The 22,924-nt window shown below is 40.4% G+C and overlaps 1 protein-coding gene across 3 annotated transcripts; it reads right to left on the bottom strand.

Annotated features, from left to right (window-relative positions):
• Positions 1-1,102: 1,102 nt before the first annotated feature.
• Positions 1,103-21,427, bottom strand: CHAF1B (chromatin assembly factor 1 subunit B). Of its 3 annotated transcripts, XR_011050294.1 has the most exons (15): positions 21,374-21,427; positions 20,371-20,501; positions 16,296-16,428; positions 15,427-15,544; positions 13,773-13,876; positions 11,431-11,527; positions 9,648-9,732; positions 8,564-8,657; positions 7,867-7,936; positions 7,688-7,779; positions 6,076-6,238; positions 4,518-4,928; positions 2,945-3,036; positions 2,532-2,622; positions 2,356-2,436 (listed from the first exon to the last, which is right to left on the bottom strand). XR_011050294.1 is itself a non-coding variant. In XM_068424952.1 (14 exons), the coding sequence occupies exons 2-14, from the start codon at positions 20,494-20,496 to the stop codon at positions 2,315-2,317; spliced, it is 1,707 nt and encodes a 568-aa protein (XP_068281053.1). In that variant the 5' UTR covers positions 20,497-20,501; positions 21,374-21,427; the 3' UTR covers positions 1,103-2,314. The 3 variants fall into 3 exon arrangements, 2 of the variants coding, with proteins under 2 accessions (XP_068281053.1, XP_068281054.1); XM_068424952.1 differs by lacking the exon at positions 2,532-2,622 and having other exon boundaries at positions 1,103-2,436; XM_068424953.1 differs by lacking the exons at positions 2,532-2,622; positions 21,374-21,427 and adding an exon at positions 21,237-21,329 and having other exon boundaries at positions 1,103-2,436.
• Positions 21,428-22,924: the final 1,497 nt, after the last annotated feature.

Genomic DNA, 22,924 nt, shown 5'->3' with positions numbered 1-22,924 from the left:
TAGTGCTGTATAAATTTGACAACAAACTAGTAAGTAACAGAATAAACAGAGAAGTAGGAAATTGTGGTGGCAAGAGACAACTAGAACTAAAGGAAAGAAAAAGTTCTATTAGAGAAGATGAAATACCAGGTAGAGCATTCTGACAGATATCACGACGAAGAAATAATCTCCAGATGGAAGCAGTGGAAGCCACATGAAGCTTACAGCTCCAATGAGATTGCAAGGCAGAGCAAAAATAATCTAAGCAACCATATAAACAAATGTGGATGTCATTTGAATGGTTATGGTATGACATAAAGATGAATACTCTGGCAGTTAATTGCATCTGAAGACAGAAGACCACAGAGACCAAGTGTGCCAATAACCCTAAAATAATATGCCTAACCTACTAGTTTTCAACAGAAAGAGCAGCGTACATTGAAATATACTGTGTAAAAAAAAAAAAAAGAAATTTAAAAATACCTATCAGGATAGCTTTGCAGTTTGAAGTGTAAGCTTGAATTCAAAGGATCCTTCGCAATGCACAAAATGCAACACTGCAGTGTCACTGTCCCACAAAAAGATGAAATACCAGTATTCTTATCACTCAAATGGGACAAAACATAAGATAGCAAGTCCAAACATAAAATAGCAAGTCCAGCAATGCATGTTTGTTACAAATATCTGCTTTAGCTATCAATTCAGACAGCTCTACAAACTTTAATTTAGATATCTCTAAACTTTGAGGGGGGGAAACATTTTTAGGTGTGGCTTTGCTTGGTAATTCAGTGTTTATATTCTTCACTAGAAGAAAACCCAGGTTTGGGTAAGTCTAATGATGCTCCATTCTCATCTTAGTGGTTGAAAGCAAAGATACAGTTAGTTTCCTACAAGTCTTTGCTTATTAATTTCTATTGAAATTGAACTGTAGGCAATATACTTCATTTGCTTGAAACACTCTGACACAGAATTAATATTTCCTCCTTATGAGATTTTTATGAATCACTTCTGAAACATTTGTATTTCTGCTTTTTTAAAGTATTAGTCCACTTCCTTAGAAACTGACAGAAAACAAATACTAAGTAAATTACACATCTCAAAAAAAATCAAATTCAGAGAAGAATGAAAGTCAAAGAGCTTTAATTTGAATTGCAGTTTTCCCTTCCTGTGTGTTGTGGAACTTCAAATGATAGACAAATAGGCTAAATCATAGGAGAAAATTCTGTTTAAAACTCCTCCATGCTATTATCAGCTAGAACAACTACTCACATTTTAAGAATTATCTTACTTTTCAAAAACAAGTACATGATATTAAAGAAAATGAAGTGGACAAGCTCAGAATACTGTGGCTGAGCATTCTACTTCTGGAGGCTAAGTCTGCACACCATAGAAAATAGTGTAATGATTTTCAAATATTTTAGTCTCATTGTTTTCAGTCTGCATGTCTTAGTTCAATTATATAGCAAGTATTAAATGCTAAAAAGAAACAAACTTTTAGAAGTTTAATATACATTGGATTTATATTATATTTTATTGGTTAAGGGATTTAAGATTTAGAAAAATGAAAAGGGGGAAACTTCTAATGTATATCCTCAAATCTTGCTGCCTCAGGAAAATCTTATGTCTGCATTTTTTTAAAATACAGAAACTGAGCAATTCAGAACTTTCTTCCACTGTTTAATGCTTATAAGAGGTCTTCAGAGGTTTTCTTCCTTTTGCTTTCTTGTTTCTTGCAGTTACAAGTTCTGATTTCTGTTTCAGTCATATCAGTCATATTGTACACTGCTGCATTCAGAGCATGTGAACATCATCTTCCATTCCACGTGTACTGGAGAGCCTGAATTATTTTGCACATTGCTAAACATATAAGCCAAGATGCTTGAACTAAACTGTCTTTTTTTTTGTCTGTCTTAAACCATGCCATTATGAATGCATTTAAGTCCTTAGAAATCCTGTTCTTTTGCCAGACAGGTTGCTGGAAGACATAATACCTGATTAACATAGAGACTTTGATGGAGACTCTTAGGTTACTGTATGGCTTTTCAATATCCAGATTTCCTTGACTTCCTTAAGCTGTGGCATTTCTTGAGGAATGCTGTCTTCAAGAATTAGAAACATACTTAGAAGTCACTTCCCCACTATTTCCTCTTCTGCAAAGCTACACTCCTGAAGTCAGTGTCTTCTACTGCCAGCTTCTTTCTTCACAGCTCTACGTCAAATACGCATATGGTACTTTAATCAGGAATTGAGGATTTAACATTTGCAAAAAGAAATGCACTCTCAGATATGGCTGCATTGCCTTCAAACTGTGAAGAGTCTACTAAAAGTTCAGCCTTTATTTGTTTGAATTGCAGCCGATTTGATCTTCAGCAGATGTAGAAAGAGACATTTCCTCAGTTCTAGGACGTTTCGATGCTGGGGGATTTTGAAGACTGTCATCAGATGATAATGGCCTCTCTAAAACAGGCAGATAGGAAAATCATTTAAGCTAAGTAAACCCAGATTAAGAAAGCAAAATGGTTTGCTGAATTCACAAACAATTCATCACTCACCAAAAACCAACAACCCTGGTTTGAGAAAGTCCAGCATCTGAAACAATGATGTGCTGAAAGTACAAGGGTCTTTAAAACCCAGCTGTAGGACCTGGAGGACATTACACCCAAGTGAATTTAGTCATCTTGGTTTCAGTGTCAGCTACTGCACCTATTACTATAAAAACTGTACTGACTTATTGTGACATAAGCAGCTGCCCAAGAGCAGCCGCAGTGAGAACGCATTTTTTTATTGTCAAAAGCACCTTTCAAACACACCAAAACAATGAAGAAGCTTTAGAATCTGCAACTAGGTTTAGGTTTGCGCTTGACTGTGCTTGTGTTATAAGCTTATAGCCTACAACAGAAGTCTATCATGGAAAGAACTGATTGGCGAAAGACTTTCATGGATATTAATAGCCACAAAAGCTTACCATGTTCCTGTTCTGAGGAAGGAGGTATAGGAACCATATCTGTATATGCAGAAGTTGGCGTATCTGGCTTCAGTGGAATCAAGTTTACCCTCCTGTAAAAGAGCAGAAACAGTTCAATTGCTTTAAAGCCATCATTTCCACAAATAACTTTATTTAAGGACTTACTTCAGACAGAATCAGTTAAATTTAAATGTAGTTTAGATATACTTTACTATGCATTTTTTCTTCTTGCTCTGTGTTGAACAGAGCATTTTTTAGAAGTATTTGAAACACAACTAGTGATCTTTTCCACCAGAAAGTACTTTTACATATGTTATATGTGGAACAACGCTTGATATTCACTTTCAGAGTACAGTATCTTCATCAAATATTTTAAAATTAAGACTGGCTACAAAGGCAAGGATTTTAACCTGTTTCTTGGCACCTGGTAAGGCTTCCAGTTCCATTGGAAGAGCCTACTATTCCCTAGCCCTGTCCATGTTAACACTTTAGATTCATAAAACTCTAGGAAATTCTTTTGCCCACTGAGGTCCACTAACAATTACTGTAAATCTATTTTCTTCTGCTACATCTCTTCTGGATGGCATTTAAAAATAAAGCAACAGAGGACTGAACCATAAAAAGAAAAGTCTTACAAGTAGCACCATGCATGCTACTACAAGATGACACTCGTGGCATAATCAGTTGATATGATTAAATATAGTTTCTCTCTCATAAATAAAAAGATTAATTAGCTCCATCAGTCACCCCACCATCCAGGCAAAAGTCACTTTCAACTACCTACAACCCTTTGACTTGTTAGTCCCAGTACAGGTGAACATTGTGTGTAGAAAGCCATCATCTCCAAGATTTTTCTTTGCGGTTGTCAATGAAATCCACTATCCTTCTTTCTCATTCACCACCTCCTCCCTAGCCACCTACTAATTAAAACATTCCTATGAGAAGTTACAATAATCTCCTTTAATTATGAAATAGCCGCCTTTTGCTGACAAGGTCTAGATCTCTAATTGTATGCCTCTCTCCTTACTGTTGCACACCAGCTCAGCATCTTATTTTGCAAGCTGTTTGACAATCAATACGTGGATTACAGGCAATTTCTAAAAACATCTAGATCTTCATCTGAGGAAATAACCTCAATCAATGCATTAAGTCCCACACCCATGACTGTGCACACTGAGGGCCTGTCTAGACTTGCACTCTTTACTTCTTAAAACATTTCTTGTCAGGAGAGTTCTTGTCAGCTGAAGGCTTCAGGTACCATCTTTGTACAGAAAATGGGACCTGAAGACAGACACCTGTTGATGCCATACAGACAAGGCATAACAGTCAGGTTAACTTTGCTACTGCCTCACATTTCGGACAGAAATATAAAAGCTGTACATTTAGGATTCAGGAGACATTTTGACCTTTCAGTTGCACTATAGCTGGAAAAAAAAAGTTGCGTGTCAAGAGAGCTACCACCAAGACACAGGGCTGGGAATTTATGTCTAAACCCCAACCCTTTAAATGTAATAAAGGCACAGCTTGTCTTGGCCTTTGTATTTATGACTGGAAACGGCAATACAAATCTCACCTTGGTGTCCTGCTCCATGCTTGTAAAGTGTTGAGAGTAATCCTCCTGGGCTGGTTTACTTTAGTGCTCTGGCTGATCTTCCTCTCATCTGAGGATGAGACTGGAATATTTTTTATGCCAACAGGTGTGGAAGGCAAGTCCTTCCCAGCAGCTGTGGGTGTTCTAGGTTCGAGGGTGGGAGTGCTGGGATCGGTGACCCTGCTGGGAGGAGTCCCCTCTGTCAGCCTAGAGCCTGGGGAAATGACTTTGTGTGACTGGCTCTTTTTCACTTTTTTCTCTGTTGCACCAGAAGTCCTGACATTTATCTGTGGCTTCTCCTTCAGTGGTATTCCCAGTTCATCTTTCTCAAAGGTAACAAATGAACAGTATCCATCCGTGGAAGAAATAGCAAGAAAGGCTCCATCGCTGGACCTATTTGTGATATTTTTTTTTTCCATTAAAAGGTCAGAACTTTTCTTCAACACTCATCCCCCCGTCTATAACACATGCTGTACCTGTCTTTTCTTCTTCCCTTCCCCAAGTACACGTATACATTTAAATAAAACTGCAGTCAAGAGAAAGACATCCAATTTCAATGAACAAAAGATCTTAAATTCTGGCCTTCACATCTGATTTAAATTCTCTGGTGTTGCCTGTGATGACCTGTAATATGCTGCACCTGCACACATTTGAGCTGGCACAAAGTATAGTTCAATTGCAGATACACAAATCTTCAGCCACAGTTTCTGAAATATTGCTGAACTCTCCTCATTAGGACCAGCAGAGCAGTTCAGGCTCTTTGGCTGTGCTCCTTGTGCTAAGTAAAGGCAATGCTCAGAATCACCATGGTGCTCGCACAAATGGGCCCTTCTAGCTCATTTCACCAAGTAATGTCTATCACTGATTAAAACCACTTGATTTTCTAACTCTTCCACTCCCCTCCTCCTGACACACAATGGTTTTCACAGTGTCTGAGCATCAATTATAACTTCTGAAAAAGAGGCCTCCATGTGGCCCTCAGCTTAGGTATATTGGCTAGAAAGGCATGAAAGGAGAAGCCTTGTCCAGCAGAAGGGGTGTATCCTGATATCAAGACTTAGGTTCGATTTTCAGCTCCAGTTCTGACTCCCCACATCAAGTCAGGTAAATTACTTCGTTCTATACATGAAGAACCACTAAGCAGAATTGTGCAGATAAAGCAGAATTTGGCCAGGATACAGACATCTGAACTCAGACAGATGACTTCCAAAACCTCTGAATAACTTCATTATTACTAGCTATACTGCCTGAACAATGAGTAATTTCCATGGGCACTCAGTACATTAGCTTTCATAAAAACTTCCGTCTGCTTGTCCTCAGGGTGCTTGCACCTTGTTTCCCAACCAATAAAGAACCATAATTCTCCAGTTTACAGGGCAAAAAAGAGGCGGCTTACTGTTCAGACACTGCGATGACAGTGTCCACATGTGTGTCATACACAAAACATAAAAACAAAGCAAGACACAAGACATGCAGAACTTCAACATGTAAAAACGACATTCCCATCACAACAAATCTTAACAATATAACAATTACCTACCATGAAATGTCACTCAGGGTGTGATAATGTATGTTGGAAACATAACCAAAGGGGAAGGACTGCTCAGTATCGTAAAAAAGCACTGAATCTTCTGCAGCAACAGCGAACACCAATCGATAGGGCAGATTAAATAGAGCAGGAGCTGATTTCTGACTGATTTCATCTACAATGCAAAGAATTTAACGCGTTAAGAATTCTCTCTTGTATTCATTGCAAGGTAGCAACTGCACTAGCTTAGTCATGAATCTAAATAAAAATTTCGTTATTAATCAGTATCAAGATAATGGCTGAGAAGACAGCACTACTATAAAATGTGAAGTTTAATGTCAAGCACTAACATTTTTGTTGCCTGAAGTTTGCCCTCTATTGTCTTAGCTTAAGACAGGGAAATTGGCAGTATTGTCCATCTGGGTTGCTATTATTTTGTTTTGTAAGTTTCTAATATTTTTTCCAGATAAAATTTTTTAGCATATTTAATATACCTTAGTATAAAAGTCCAAACAAACACATCTTACGATATAGTGTAAATCAAAGTCCTAATAAATTTATACCACCACGTTATATATTCTGTATGACTCAGTTAAAACAATGGATTTAGTTCTATTTGTATTATCTTGGGTTCAGCTCCTAGCTAGTCTTTTCATTGAAACATTAGTTCTTTGTAAGGCCAAATTATTCCAGCTTCCCCTGGAAGCTGAGTGCTAGCTAGCTGCTTTCAGAAATTCCCAGTATATAGAGCTCCCCTTCATGATTATGAAAGCTATGCATTAAAACAGACAGGCCATTAACATTAACATAATGTAAGGTACTCACATCTATAGATTTCTAGACTATCATAGATTTTCACTTTTCTGGGTGTATGTTGCAGAAACGAAACACTGTTTAAAGGAGCTACACAGACCAACAGCAGACACTCATCAACTTCCTTTGCAACACACCATTACAATGGACCTAAAGATCACGATGAAAACACAGACACAACAACAGGTAATCTCTAAATCCTGTAAGGAATACTACAAATTGACCCTCTAAAAAAAAGAAGCAAAGCTCTGCCTTTTCACCAGAGTAGGACCGGTCTTGTTAAAATATAAACAGTCCTGGACCCACTGGGCTCACAATAAGGGTGGATTTCAGTCTCCAGGGAAGTTCTCAGGCAACTTCATACAATCCTTTCCCCACCTCAGAACTCTGCTTCAGGTTTGGCTTCCTTGAATACACAGCAATGGTTGTTGCAAACTACACCAACTCTCTGGTGCTTCTGTGATGTGGGTAGTTGAGACTAACAAAAAGTATTTTACTGGGTCGCGCCTTTAGGGCTAAACCTAGTTATTTACTTTTACTCACACAAAATGGTTAAAAGTTAAAGAAAAATATTAAGCAGTGTTTCTGTAGCCTAAGAGGCCAAGTAAGAACATTTATCCACTATATCAAAAGCTACTCACAAGGTATTTAAGGTGAATTCAGGGTTTAGAATCAGGAAACAGGTTCTAAGATGTGGTACAACACTATCCTAACGGAATGTTAAAAAGCTGGGGCATAAAATACTAAACAGCCACACTGGCCTTTTCACAGATCTGCTGTAAAATCACACTCCCTGAAGGATTTACAGTACCTTTATTAAATGCTCGTCTCAACTCAAAGTAGACTGGGCAGCAGCGAACAGCAAGAGTTGCCTTTCCAGGACATGGCAGATGACCCGCAGGCCTTTTATAAAGAAACAGTATTTCAGAAGACAGCTTTTTTTTTTTTTTTTTTTAAATAAAAAGATATTTTGAGCTTATTAAACTCTACCTTTTAAAATTGTTTCTGGAGAAAACATACGTGGTGTTTGTTACATTTTCTCCTGATTCAACACAGCCAGCTGCAAAAACAAAGGTTAAAACATTACTCATGAACTCAAAAAGGTACTGAGTACACACTTTATGTCCATAAACATTCTACTTCTCAGGAATTAGGCTTGTCAGCTGGGCAAGAGCTGTGCAACCTGAACACAACTTAAAAAGGCATCCCAAATATTTATTTAGTGCTGTTTTTGTTTCCCTTATATACTTCCCCCTCAAAGCTTCTCTTTGATGTTGCCAGACATCTATAAAAGCAGTGCTTATATGGGCAAACTGATCCCCTCCTTGCAATGTTATTTCTACTATGACTGCAGAATGTTCTTAAGAAAGGATACAAAGAGAGACCAGTCAAAAGAAACCACTCATTATTCTTCATTTCTATTTTAACAGAGCTGTATTGTTGCAGTTTACATGTTTCAGTTCATAAAAATGCCATAAAGGTATAATTTTTATCACAGGAGAAAGCTGATGTTCTGGACTGCTGATGGAAGAGTGTTGTGGAGTCTCTATTTTCTTCAACAGGAAGACTGAGGAATGGCATAATTAAGATAAAGAAGCATCCCCTACAGTTTGAAAGCAATCTTGATGCACGTTCAAACTAGAGCATAACAGATACAATGTGAGTAATAGTACATGTTCTCACATACCTGGAGTGAGTAAATAGGAGCCATCAGGAGTAAAACTGAGCCTGCGGAAAAATGACTTCATGCTGTCATCATGAAACATCCGATAGCTCCTAGCCTGTAACATTGAAAATACGATTGTGTAAAGTGTCATGAATGTGTCAGCTGGAACTCAAGTGAGGAAAACCATCCAGTTGCACAATACAACCTGATGGAACTTTTAAAATAAAAGATAAATATTTTAAAAACCACGGCTCCTTCAAACTCACTTTCTGCTGTGCTATAAATTCTTCACAGCTAAGAAAAATAGTCCTTGATCCCTCTTCAGCTCCTAATCAAAACACTCCAAAAGCAGTCACATTAGACCAGTAATCAAAAAATAGTAATAACCTGGAGCACAACATTATTTAACAATCAACGTAAAAGCCTGTTCTTTAGGCATTTAATTTTAACTCTAGTATTAGAGGTTTGAAGAGAACTTCTATAATGGCAAAACACCCTCTCTCAGGCCTGTTCTTTGGTCTCTATAAAACTGTTACAAATGTTTTCACATAAAAAGAAAAGGAATAGAAGGAACTAAAAAGGTTATAGACAGCTTGGAGGTGTTATTTTACTATCATTTGGAACTGATTGAGGAAAAGGAGTTCTTTGGTTTTCCCTCTTAAGGTTAGAGAGAATTTCCTGAATTTTCACTAATTCATATTTTTTGTAAAAATCAGACTACTTTTTTGAAAATTACAGACTGCTGACTTTAAAATATTATTGCTATGCATTATCTGTTAATAAACTTAGAGCTACTGACAGACATGTTTGAAGTTTTTCCTATTAAGAATTCACTATGCTTACTATTTTTAACATTTACAACCAAAGACATTGTGTTACTACTTTAATAGGCTGAACTTGCAAGTAGTCTTTCTTAAGTCATTTCTGTAATGTTCAACGAAACCCGAAGCGGTCTCTATTTACAAAATACAAAGGTGAGATAGAGACAAAAATATCTGATATACGGATCACCTGAACGGAAAATATTTGCCCCTTTGGTTTCTGAACAACTCATAAAATAACACCCAGTGTATTCTCCAGTACCATTAGTAGCAGAACACGGTACCTCTCCTTCAGCTCCTGATCCAGACGGCATCTTGGTAACATTGAACGCTACACGCTTGGTTTGCGTGTTGTATACCCGCAGGACCCTACATAGCGGAGAGCACAGTTAGCTACAAACAGCTTCCTTTCACCCCAAATTTCACACAGTGCTACAGCACCTCACTTCTCAGTCAGGACTGCCAAATATAAAAGACAATCACACATTATAATTAACTCTGTTCATGAGACACCACCCAGTGGACATGCTTTGATGGCTAAATAATCAATGAATCACTGACAATTATTTGACTCAATAAGGTTTATGAAGTACCAGCATATGCATTCATGGAGGAATGACAGAATTAGTGGACAGTGAACGGCCACGCCATTCCTACTTGTGCTGTAGTAGCCATTATGTTCCTGAGGAGTGGGAGCTCACCTCAAAGACAATTAGCTACACCTCTATGCTTCAGTCGCCTTTGGAATAAGTGAAAACTAGAGTACGTCCCTGTACAGAACGTTGGAACTCCCCTGACTTTATCTCACTAAAACAGCAGATAGTCTAAGCAAACCCAACTGCTCATCCCACCACTCCCTCCTTTCTGCTAGCTCTGACCTTCATCGAGTTATGTTTGTTTGTTAGGCTGGCAGAAAACCAACATAACACAAAAAGCTGACAGCTTTCTGCATATTTAATGTGCTGAAACAGCTCCACAAAGAGTCCTGGACAGAGCTAAGAAGAGAAAATAGAAGGCGAAGCTGTGGCAGACAGCTTGAGACAGTCACGGAATTACTGCCTCTGGATGTCATACAGCTAAGCTGGTCTGCCAAAAGCAGGAAGAGGTTTCGCCACCCTGGGCTCGTGAATGCCCAGTCCTGGCCACTGGCCTGGCTTCTGTGAGACTCCCCCTGAGCTGATGCTATTCACTAACCTTGGAGAAAAGTGTCTGAAACCTGAGGGGGTGGGAGATTTCCCCTCTTCAGATTAGTTCATGCCCTCGCTTGTGATTTCACTCCAAGAAAAACTTATGCATCGTTCTATTACTTGTGTTTCACTGCTGTTCATTTAAATAAAGGCACACAAATTTCACATAACTGATTATCAGAAGGCAGAGGCTCATAATGACCTAGTCACTATTAACTTACCATTTTTCTGAACCTATTGCAAATCTTAAATCAAAACTACTTTTCCACTATTACAGCAATTTTCTTTGCAGCAGGTGCCAGATGTCATGTATTTATTAGCCAGCTGCGAACCCTTCTGAGCAGCACACATGCCCTAAACAGTTTAAGCTCAACTCAAAGTTCTGACAAGGGCCAAGTTTATGAAGTGTGCGTTTTGCTTTCCCAATGACATCACTTATAAAACTGTTGGCGATGGAGGGAGCAAGAGGGCAAAAGGAAGATATCAGTGGAAAAAAATTTTAACTGATTTCTTAACTTGTTTACATCTTTTTGTAAAATGAAAAGGATGAACTTATTAGCTCATTAACAACCAGAGAATGCAGCACTCTTAAGATGTATTTGGCATCTCTAATGACCAATACCAAGAAACTTATTTCTTGAAGAAAAATTTCTACATGAGTTTATGTAAGCTTATTTGCTGCTTAGAGAGGACACTCAGACTTCAGGAATCATTTACCACAAGCAAAAGATTAACTAAGGTAACATTTTAATTTCACATCAACCTTCTCACAGAATAATCTAAATAAAATTAAAAGCCACATTTATTGCACACACTTGCTTTTAGTTCATCCTCAAGTAAGAAAGAACGCTGGGGCAAAACAGTTAGATCAAGAGCTCACCTATCACAACTCAAAGTTGCAATGTACTGGCCTAGAGGATCCCAGGTTATTCCTTGGACATAACTCTTGTGTTCATTTAATATTGAAACCTTCTGTCCTGAAATTACAAACAGTTTCCAGATTCTAAATTCAAATGTGTTTTTAAACATTTCTTCATTTCAGAAATAAAACAAGACAAAACATTTCAAAATCATTTTTTAAACACACAAACTGTTAACTTGATGGTACCTGATAAGAATATCAGAAATAGTTGCTTTATTTCTAGAATCTTCACAAGTACAGTAAATTGTGACATACCAATTTAAGGCTTGTTCCCTACAAACTCAGATAAGCAGCTTGGCTTAGGCATTAAGCATGCAAGATGAGTATATTTCAAAACCAGAAGTATTTCAAAACTTTTGTGATTTAGAAAATTTTTTTCAGGCAAGTCTAGCTGTTCAACCGTTAACTGAATTTGGCTGAATTCCAGAAATTCCAGCACCAAAACATAACTTTCAGCTGGGGCTAGATAGCTAGGCTTTCCTATCTAGGGCTGTATAAACTCACCTACTCTGCTGAGCAGGCAGTGAAAAATATATACCACACACATGCTGACTGATGCTTACACATGAGCAGCTTTCAGAAATAATTCTACAGCAGTGCTTACTCACGTTGTTCCACAGCTTACTCTGTCATGAAGAACTCTCAAAAACGTCAGCTCCCTGACCACGCTGATGTTCCACAGTTGAATGTATCGGATCCAAACCATTGTGATGAGGTAAAGTTACAGGTAATCTCATTAAATACTTTGTTTTGAATACTAGGGACAGAGGTTTTTCTTCTATTAGTATAGTGTTGCTTTGTTGCAAAGAAATACTATAAGCTGAGAAGTTTCAAAGACAATAGCTCTTCAAAAAGATTACACAAACAGGACTGAGGCCATGCTGCATAACACCAGAAGTCCTTCTATTGCAGCATTCTGTCTCAGACAGCGGCCAACAACAGATGCCAGAGTATAAGAACAGCGCAAACACGTAACAGCATTTCTACAGGATATCCTGTAAGTTGCCAACAGTCCTCAAGGACTTAAGCCAGTGATGTTCTCTCTGTACTAAACAGCCTGATGGATTTTTACTATTAATTTTCTTCCAGCCTTTTTTTTTTAAACCATGCAATCTTTTAACCTGGGTATTACTGGAAGCTATCCTTGAAACTTTCCTTCAACGCACCTACAACTTCAATCACAAAGCCTACGTTTTCCAGCAATGGCTTCTTACTTCCAACTTATTAGTTGTCTCTCTGCCTAGAAGGCACAAAATGACCCCCCCATGGCATTAATTGCATGCTAAAAGAAAGCAGTGAGAATGGAAGACATTACATATAAGTAACATACCAGCTGAAGAGGCCATCCAGCTTTTTTTAGTAATAAGTCTAATAGAAATGTGCTTTTAAAGTTCTTACAAGCAGTCCGAGATGCAAGAGATATTTGGTCGCAATGCCGCTACACATACGTATGCTCCGAGTGCACACACTCGTACTTGAACATTCATATATTTGTGGTGAAGGCTTTTGGAAAAGAGTATATGTGACAGTTCGCATGGGAGAGACATTAAGCACCCAAACCAAGAACACAATAAATGTCAGCAGCAGAATATTTGTATTTTCATGTGTGTGTGCACTGAAAAATTAACCTGGATTCTACTTTATTTTTCTTAATTAGACACTAAAGATTAAAGATGTGAGATAAAAGGTTATCTTTAGAGAAAGTTAAGTATTTCCACATTAAATTAAAAGTGAAAGTAATGATTACACTGCTAATAAGAAAACATTAAGCCATTGTAAAGCGATCTAACCTAGCTGGTTACTACCAGAACTTCTATAGACGGGCCTTTCTTGGAGAATACAAGCAATCCCACTGCAGTGGGATGAGCATGAACAGAACTGTTTTGTTGAATGGAGCCTAAAAAAAAAGTCACGTCTTGCAAAACAGAGCCTGCATCCTATACTCTTCCCATTATTTGGCTAGGTAGTTAGTTACCTGATACCAGTCAAGTTTTGTTTATTTGTTAGGGTGTGGGGTGGAGTAAGTAATACACAATCTGCTTGCGCAGGAGTTTTGGGGAAAAAAAAATTGGGTGAAGTTTACTTCCTGAATACTCCAAGGTGAAGAGATTACTTAGGTGTAAATTTTGCTGTCCTGAGGGTATCTTTACATGCTGGGTTACCTGCCTCACAATCCCAGAAGTCTAGCAATTAAGTGGACTGTTCTCTCACAAAAAAAAAGATGCTTTCATCTCTTTTGGTAAATACCATAGAACACTTCCACCAGGACTGGAGCCGCAAGTGATAAACATAGCATTTACCTTTACTGACATCCCACATTATAGCTGTGTTATCTACAGAAGCAGATGCCATGTAATTTCCATCTGAGGTCCAACAAATATCATACACATCTTCTAAGTGGCCTCTAGAAGCCAGGAGAGAAGAAACCAATTATTAATTTAAAAATTAACAGCTACATGGAAAAATGAATTTTGTACATTTTTAGGTTAAAAAAAAGGAGGCAAATAAAGTATCAATGAAGTGAAATGAACAATATGACATTCAGTTTTTAAAAAAACTTCCAATATTCAGAAGGCAGTAGAACATTTTAAAACAGAACATCCTACTTCTACTCAAAATAAGCCTCCCTTTTCAAAGGTTTTTTCACAGACAATGAAAACACTGCATTTGAAGTAATTTATGAATTTGTACCTAGAGTTCTGCAAATGAAAGTTTCTAGGATTTGCACAGACAGAAAATAAAGCACTACACCAAAGTAATTAGGAAGTGGTACTATTTAAGAAAACTTTCCTGCATGATTTCTGAGTTTCATAAAAGCAATAAACAAACATGCATACTCAGCAGAACCTCATGAAACAGAAAATTAAGGCTGATTTAGATATAGTTGAACAAACATTGCAAGATATTCAGAACCACCTAGAAGAGCTCCATCAAAAACAACTTGTATTGCTTATAGTTTGAAGACTATAGTTACCATATTGTGGTAACTTTAATAACAAATATTTGCAACGCCAAGTTTAGGGAAGGGGGATTGGGTTGGTTGGTTTGCTTGCTTCAAGAGAGTAACTCTAAGGCTCCTAAAGGATCATGCTGGTGCTTCATGCAATCCCACTAGCACTTTTGAAACTGTTCTCACATAAACCTCACCAGTTGCAAGGGAAGTATCAGTTATGGACAGCAGAGTTATTTATTTTTTGTAAACAAGTGTGAATTCTTAATGATTTTATCAGTACAGACAGCTAGAGACCAAAACTTTTAACAGATACTACACAGAAAGCAAGGCAGAGTTATACATGTTGTTCCTCCAAAACACATTTCAGAGTCCAGAACCACTAATTGCTTTCAGTCTTCAGCTGAGAGTGAGAAAAGAACACTCTTGTAGTCCAACTGCTAGCAGTGGTTCGATGCCTTAGCCACTATCAGCTAATACTTACTTAGTCTTAGCAGGCACAATGTGTGTATTTTATTAACCTTCGTGCACTTGAAACAAACGCTGTATAATACAGTAGATTTTCAACTATTTAAATGAGCTAGTTGAAAAAGATTGGTCAAGCCTCACAGCTATCACCTGGTAAAATTGCATGAAACATTTAATATACTGATGCTTTTAAAACGATCAAAATTTCCACTATAAAGCTAGTAAATAAAACTTCACATTTACTTTATGTATCTCTGTGCTAAGCTTTAAGTGACTGCAAATCTCAGGAACCTATTTCAGAGCACGTCAGTTATGTCACATAAATGCCAAATATTCTGCCTTAACAGAAGATGTAGGTTGGCACTGTATCAGTAAAAAATGTTAAGAGACAATAAAAGGACGAATATTAGAGCAAGCAAAGTTTAGACAGCACTGAAGTTCAACATATACTGAACAGAAGACTGTACCAGATGACAAAAGTCACTGGGGAATCAAGAACACTAAACAGAAAACACACTCATAAAATATTAAACTACCTTAAAGTTTTAACAACTGTCCAGTTCTCCTTGTTGAGTTGAGCTTCATCTTCATCCTGAAAAACTAATGGTTCCGATTCTTTGCTATCATTCAGCTTCCACAATAAAATAACAGCATCTGTAGAAGAAATCATATGAAGCTTCTTTCTTTCCCACTCGCTGTTTCGCTAACGCATTACATTTAGTTCCACATTATAACTATCTCACATAAGACACATGAAAAATAGTTCTTATTTCACAGTGGGGAAAAGCAGGTGCTACACTGCTTTAGCTTCCAGTGTGAGCTACTGCTTTTAATCAACATATTTTTAAATTATTATTTAATTATCTAATTAAAAAGATTCACATTTCCAGGTGTAAGATGAGAGTTAAGTGCTTAGCTTTCCATCTCCTTTTGATTAGAGCTGGCTATGGTTCTGCACTTTAGGCTTTTGAAAAATCTTCCACTGAGGTAACACTCGGCTCTGTCTCAAACAGCACACGCCTATCTAATGCCATCCTTACCATGACTGAGGAACCCACATGGCCCTGGACAGACAAGCCTAAATTTACAACTTCTGCCACAGCTTCCCACTATGACACTAGGTAATCCATTCAACATCCCCATCTGGGAAATGAGGATAGTAATTACTTTATATCTGGAAAACACAGCCTCTCACACACACAGCCAGTGAGAAGAAGTTACTTAGGGACTGCATGACATGCATTTACTAATTATAATCAGAGGGCATATGTGAGTCTAAAGCTGGAAGTGTTAGGGAGGTACGAATAAGTTCCTGTGCTGGATTTGTTTTTTTTCCCCCTCCTTCACTCACGAGATGCATAAACGTAGCTTCTTTATATTAGCTTCATCACGCATTGTTACTCACCATCTCCTCCAGATGCTAGGATCTCACCACTTGGAGAGAAGCGCACAACATTTACTGCTTTGGTATGGCGGGTGAGGTTGGACAAGAATTCCACAATTGCTTTTCCATCTGGTCCTTTTTCCACTTTCCATATCTAGTTACAAAAGCATTACAGTTTTCAGGAACAAGATGTAATATATATGCACCACTTCAGTAACCCACAATTTACTCCTCGGGCAGTCATTCTGAACTTATTATGTGAAATCTTCAGAGCTAAAGCTGCAGTGGCACGACAAATGTTCCCCTCTACGAGCTACAGCTGTGTACTGGGTTTATGTGGCAAGGTTTGGGTAGCTGGGGTGGGCGGAACTCTTCAGGGGTGGCTTCTGTGAGAAGATGCTAAGAGCTGCCCCCATGTTGGACAGAGCCAGTTCCAGCTGGTTCCAAGATTGTCCTGCTGCTGGTGCCTCCGTGATAACATATTTAAGAAAGGGTAAAAAACACTGCACAGCAGCTGTGGAAGAAGAGTAAGAAAAATGTGAGTAACAGCCCTGCAGCCCCCAAGGTCAGTGAAGAAAGAGGGGAAGAGGTGCTCTAGGTGCCAGAGCAGAGATTCCCCTGCAGCCCCTGGAGAAGATCATAGTGACACAGGTTGTCCCGCTGCAGTCCATGGAGGTCCACGGTGGAGCAGATATCCACACTGCAGCCTGTGGAGGACCCCATGCCGAAGCAAGTGGATGTGTCCTGAGGGAAGCTGCGGCCTGTGGAGAGCCCATGCCGGAACAGGCTCCTGGAAGGAACTGTGGCCTGTGAAGGGGAGCCCACACAGGAGCAGGTTTTCTGGTAGCAACTGTGACCCCATGGGGGACCCACACTGGAGCAGTCTGTTCCTGAAGGACTGCATCCCGTGGAACAGACCCACACTGAAGCAGTTTGTGAAGAACTGCAGCGCATGGGAAGGACCCACATTGGAGAAGTTTGTGAAAGACTGTATCCCGTGGGAGGGACCCCAGGCTGCAGCAGTGGAAGAGTGTGAGGAAGAAGGAGCAGGAGAAACAATGTGTGATGAACCAACTGCAGCCCCCGTCCCCCTGTGCTGCTGAGGGGGAGGAGGCAGAGAATTCCAGAGTGCAGTTGAGCCTGGGAGGAACAGAGGGGTTGGGGGGGAAAGTGTTTTAAGTTTTGTTCTTACTTCTCACTATCCTACTCTGTTATTATTTGGCAATAAATTAAATTGATTTCTCTAAGCTGAATCTGTTTTGCCTGTAACAGTAATTAGTCCTTGTCGCTGTCCTTATCTCGACCCATGAGCTTTTCCATTGTATTTTCTCCCAGTCCTGTTGAGGAAGGGGAGTGATAGAGTGGCTTGGTGGGCACCTGGTGGCCAGCCAAGGTCAACCCACCACAAGCTGTAACTATATTGCAGTATTTTTTTAGTCAAATGAAATAGATTATTGGATATTTCAAAAAAATTTAAAAAAACCCAACCAAATACATGACATCATTCTCTCTTCATTCATCGACAACCTCTAGCTTCAAGAGGATTCAATAAATAAAATGATTCAATAGTATGGAATTACAACGTCCTTTTAACAAATCCATCAACACAAACTGTAACAGTCTGAAAACAAATGTGATTACTACAGTAGAAAAAAAAAACATATTAACTCTCTTTAGAAGTCTGAGCAAGTTGAAGAGTTTTGCAGAACACCCTGAAGGTCAATGGATTTACCAGTTTCAAACAGATTATTTGAGCAAGAATTATAATAATTCCAGTTCCCCACTGATCCTAACCACATCATTAAGACAGTTGTACAATATGGATACTTTCCAGCAATGCTGTCTTAAGGAATTCCCAATCCCACTTGTTCTCAATTTTGCAGGACATAGCGATGCCACTCCTACTGCTCTACTTGTGAACCACTTCAGCCATGAAAGCAACACTGTTACATCCCTATATTGTGGGACTAAGGCCACAGATAGCTAAATCCCATTAGGTGTTTCACAGAATCACAGAATGTTAGGGACTGGAAGGGACCTCGAAAGATCATCTACTCCAATCCCCCTGCCGGAGCAGGATTACCTAGATCAAATAATCTGGTCTTGGATGCAATTCAGTTCAGAAAAAAAAAAAACAAACCAAGAAACCCCAACAACCAGGCCTTGATAGGAATAAACCAAACAATGAAGTAAGCAGCCTGAATAAAGACCTCTGTAATTTTGCCAGCTTTCCCTCCTTATGCAATAGTCCTCCAAAAGAAGACATAGCAGCAGTATCTTTTATGTCAAAGAACACCAAAATTTTTCTGGCCCTAAAACATGTTGATTTATAAATATGACTTAAATATATATTCAGTAATCTACACATACAGCCAAAATCCCTGAAATGCATATACTGTCAGGTAAGAAGTCAATTTGCCAGTGACAAAGGGAAAAGTTTTGGCTGCAGTTACTGGAGTAAACCCCTAATTTTTAATGACATTTATGCTATTTATCATCTCCAAAAGAAAGAGGCATTCCATTCATGCACATATCACAGCAGCTACCATTCATAATAATTTGCTAATAAATACATTAACAAATATTGGCATATTTCACAAGATACTGCACTGAGGATCCCAAGGAACAAATCTAGATCCAATCCCGGCATTCCAGATTGTAAGTATATATCTGATCTTTATAACTCAAATTCTCTGCTAGGACAGAGCATTTCTCTATTCAGAAGAAATGCAGCAGTAATACAAAAGAAAACCTTATTCTTTGTCTGTGCCTGTTCCACATGTCATGAGATCTTATGACAATATTTTTTATTTGTTCTTGAAACATATCACAATGGAAGCCTGACAGAACATGAGCAGGCTCAAAAGATAATTAAAATGTAAAATTACCATGCAAAGACAGGTACATATACACATAACAGAAAACCTACATGAATTCTTTGCATTGGAACTCATTACTAAGGAGCACAGGGAGGGTCCCAGGTTGGAACCCTTCTTTACTGCAGGATAAGTTTGAGGAACTGTCTCAAATGGAAAGGTTAGCAGTAGAGATTTTAGTAAATAAACAAAAACAACTTTTTACAGGAAATCATCAGGCCCAGATACCAAAGCGACTACAGGAACCCAAACATAAAAGGAACAGTCCAGCAGTGATGGGTAACCTCGTCTGTTTCATCCTCAGCTCCAAAAAACAGGGGATGCAAACATGTCAGCTTTTTACAAGTGCTCTAATGGTGACTCAAAAAACTCTGACCTCTATGTCTACCTTCCATACAAAGACGCTGTTAAAAGGAAAATAAATTAAAAAATTGAGTCAATGTATTTCTCTGCAAAGGAAATTGTGCCTCACTTGTCCACCAGCTTTATTTAAGGAGTTGACTAATATGCAGATAAAAAGTATGCAGATAAAAAGAATGCGGTTCACTTAGTGCACTCAGTTTCCCAAAGCTTTCCAACCAGGGCTAAGGCTTTTGGAGAAACCAAGAGATCACTGAACGATGGGGACAGTCCTCACCTGCATTAGGAATCTGGAAGACAGTAAACAATTGCCTGATTTTGCAAAGGTGAATCTTACAGCCACATCTTTTGGGGCTTGTGCTCTTCAACATTTTCATAAGTGGTTCTCAAAAGAATGAATAACTGATTAACAAAGTTTGCTAACACTAACACAAAATTACTTAGGAGAGTTGCATGAGAAGCTGAGAGAAAAGTGCTGTAGAAAGATGTCATACTGCTGAGTGACTAATTATAAAATGGCAGATAAAATTCAACTTTGATGAACATGAAGAAATTAAAACCAGTTGTTTCTCACTAACACACAAGACTGTGCCCTAAATTAGCAGTTACTACTCAGGAATTATCACCCAGCAGTCAATGCAGGTAATTTTCAAAAAATAAAACAGTTCAACACTCAGCAGCAGTACTCAAGGACAGTATGCAAGGAGAACAGTCGTTCTGTATAGAGCTGTACAATCTCATGCTCCTTCCCTAACTATCCACCACTAGTATCACATACCACCCAATAATCTCATACCCTGGATAACAAGCCATTTCATGTTCTGCGCATGCTACAAACCCCAAACAGGTCTGAAACTTACACGAACGGCTGTGTCCACACCCGCTGAGGCCAGCCGATTGATCTTCCCATCAGCTCCATGTTGGAAGTCTAAGCTGTAAACAGGCTCCTTATTGTGCCACGCTATTTCACAAGTGATGACCTTCATGTTTGCTAAAGGAAGCAGAGCAAACTTTGGATAAATTCTTGTTTCTTATGACTAAGGCAATCAAAGTTACCATAGATTTCACAAGCTCTGCGGACAGCTCCCATAACAATGTCATTGCAGAAACTGATAGGATAGTTTAAGGAAGACCATTTTTAAGAGCCATGATTTATTATGGCTACAGCTGGTGACTGCATGAGAAGGGTAATAGAGCCATGCCTCTCAGTAGAATTAAACGTTGTGACAGAAGCGCGAGGCAGGGTTACGATAAGCAGTAAATCCCGAGGGCAGACACCGCAGCTTTTACCCTTCAGCCCCCGGAGCGTGCCTGCACTCCCTCGGCTGCCCTGGCCCTGCCCCAGCCCAGCTCCTGACGCGGGCGAACCCCGCCGAGCAGCGCCAGGCCGGCACGACGCGCATCCACCCAGCCCCCGGGGTAACAACTGCTTCAGCGCCAGCAGCGAAGCCCTGAGAAGCCAAAAGAAAGGAAAGGCACGAAGGCCCCGGCGGAGGCAGGAGGAAGGCGGAGGCGCCGCGGGCCACAGCCGCCCCTCGGGCACGTAGCCGCTCCCCAGGCGGCACCGCTAGCAGGAGCCGCTCCCCAAAGCTCCGGGGGGGCCTCGAAAACCGCCGCCGGGGACCGGCGATACCCGACGCCTTGAGGGGATCAGCCGCACGAAACCCAACGCGCTGGCTGGCGACAGCCCTGCAAGCACCGAGGCGAACTCCCCGCCACTTCGTACCCCGGCTTCCCGCCCACAGCCGGCCCCGGCTGCCGCTGCAGCCCCTCTCCCGGCAGCACCGCGGGGCACCGGCGGCCCCAACCGCCGCTAATGGCCGGGGGCCCCGCGCGCGGGGCGGGCGCGCCCCCAGCCCCTACCTGCGGCGCCGCGCGGCCTGGCCGGCCTCCAGCGCGGGCGCGCCTTTCCCGCCCCGCGCCTGCGCACGGCCTCCCCGCCGCCGGCTGAGGAGCGCCCCCTGCCGGGAGCGGCGAAGAGACGGTGCCCCGGCAGGCCCCGCCGGCACGCCCCGGTCGCACCGCGGCCAGCGGACTGGCCCCGCATCCCGGCTGGAAAAGCCGAAAGGGTGGTGGGGGGTCGTTGGGGGACACCCACGAGCCGTTCTGGCCAGGATTTTTGCCAGCGTTTTCCTCCTTCCTAGGATGTGTTTGCCCGGCCCTCGCTGGCTTCCAGCTAAAAAACCCTACAAAAACAGCAAAACAAAAGCTGAAAAAGCCCAAAGCTGTCCCACTCCCCACAAGGGAATAAAAAAAGAAGGCAGGGCTGTATTTGAAACGTTTTTACATTTAGACTGGTCAAAAGGCAACCAATCCCCCAAATTCCCTTTTCTTTCAAATGCAAACCTTTCCATTTGAAATAATGATTAAAAAATTACATCCCTGGAAACTGGCATCTACTTTTCCTTCTTCCCACACCAGCGATGGCTACGCTGCTGCTCACCTTCTTCCCAGTACCAACAGGCAAAAGAACCACTGGCCATGTGGTTAAAGGTAAAACTTGCACTCTGAAGACCTCACCAGTTAATAAGACTGCCTAACACAACAGGTGAGAAAGCAGAAGAGAAAAAAAAATATTGAAGATTACGCAGATTAGATTTTTTAAAATTATTTTTTAAAAAGAAAGAGGACTTCTGACTAGAGGGAAATGAGGATTTTCCTGCAAGTACGACTAGGCTTAGAAAGTCAGGACAGGGCAAGTCCTTGGGCTGGATTTGAAATTTCACTCGCACAGCGGAAAGCACGGAAGTACGTCTATGTATTAAACCCAGGCACCTCCTTGAAATTCAGTTAACACCTACCCTGGATTATAACAGCACTGCTTTTTCCATACCCAGAACATTTCCATACCAGGTGCAACCCTTTCCACAGCAGGAGGGTCATCTACCTTGCACACTGCCATCTCTTACTGGTTTTTAACAGCTCTGACGATCAAGGGAAGAACGGTCTGCCTCAGACACCAAAATATCTGAAAGAACTTGAGTCTCTCACGCTGGGGAACTGATCAACTAGCCCAAAGGGTAAAATTTCACAAGGAGAGATGAGCTGATCTGTCCTGATCCAAGAGCTTACCATCACCCAAAGAGATAGGTGGTCCCACCTCCCTACTCATGCCTTTCCGCTCCTGTCACTTCTGCCTTGGTACCACAAAGACGACAACTCTCTAACAAGGCCCTGAAAAAGAGTTTCGTCCCAAATACTATTACAGTAAGAGTCTCATAATTGGGTAAGAGAACTCCCCGTACAAAACCGACTGTCTGAAGAAGCACAGCCAGCCCGTGGGTCTGGGGCTCAGTTAAGATGTGCACCTGGTCTGAAGGCATCCTCGGTGTGCGCAAGCCTCCTGCTCAAAACCAGACCGAGCCAGCTTTCTCCTAAGACCGAATTCTTAAAGTAAGCCAGAATCACGAGCCA

Source organism: Nyctibius grandis, chromosome 2 (genome assembly GCF_013368605.1).
Source record: "Nyctibius grandis isolate bNycGra1 chromosome 2, bNycGra1.pri, whole genome shotgun sequence".
NCBI classification, from domain to species: Eukaryota; Metazoa; Chordata; class Aves; order Nyctibiiformes; family Nyctibiidae; genus Nyctibius; species Nyctibius grandis.
This window is presented reverse-complemented; position numbering and strand designations above follow the sequence as displayed.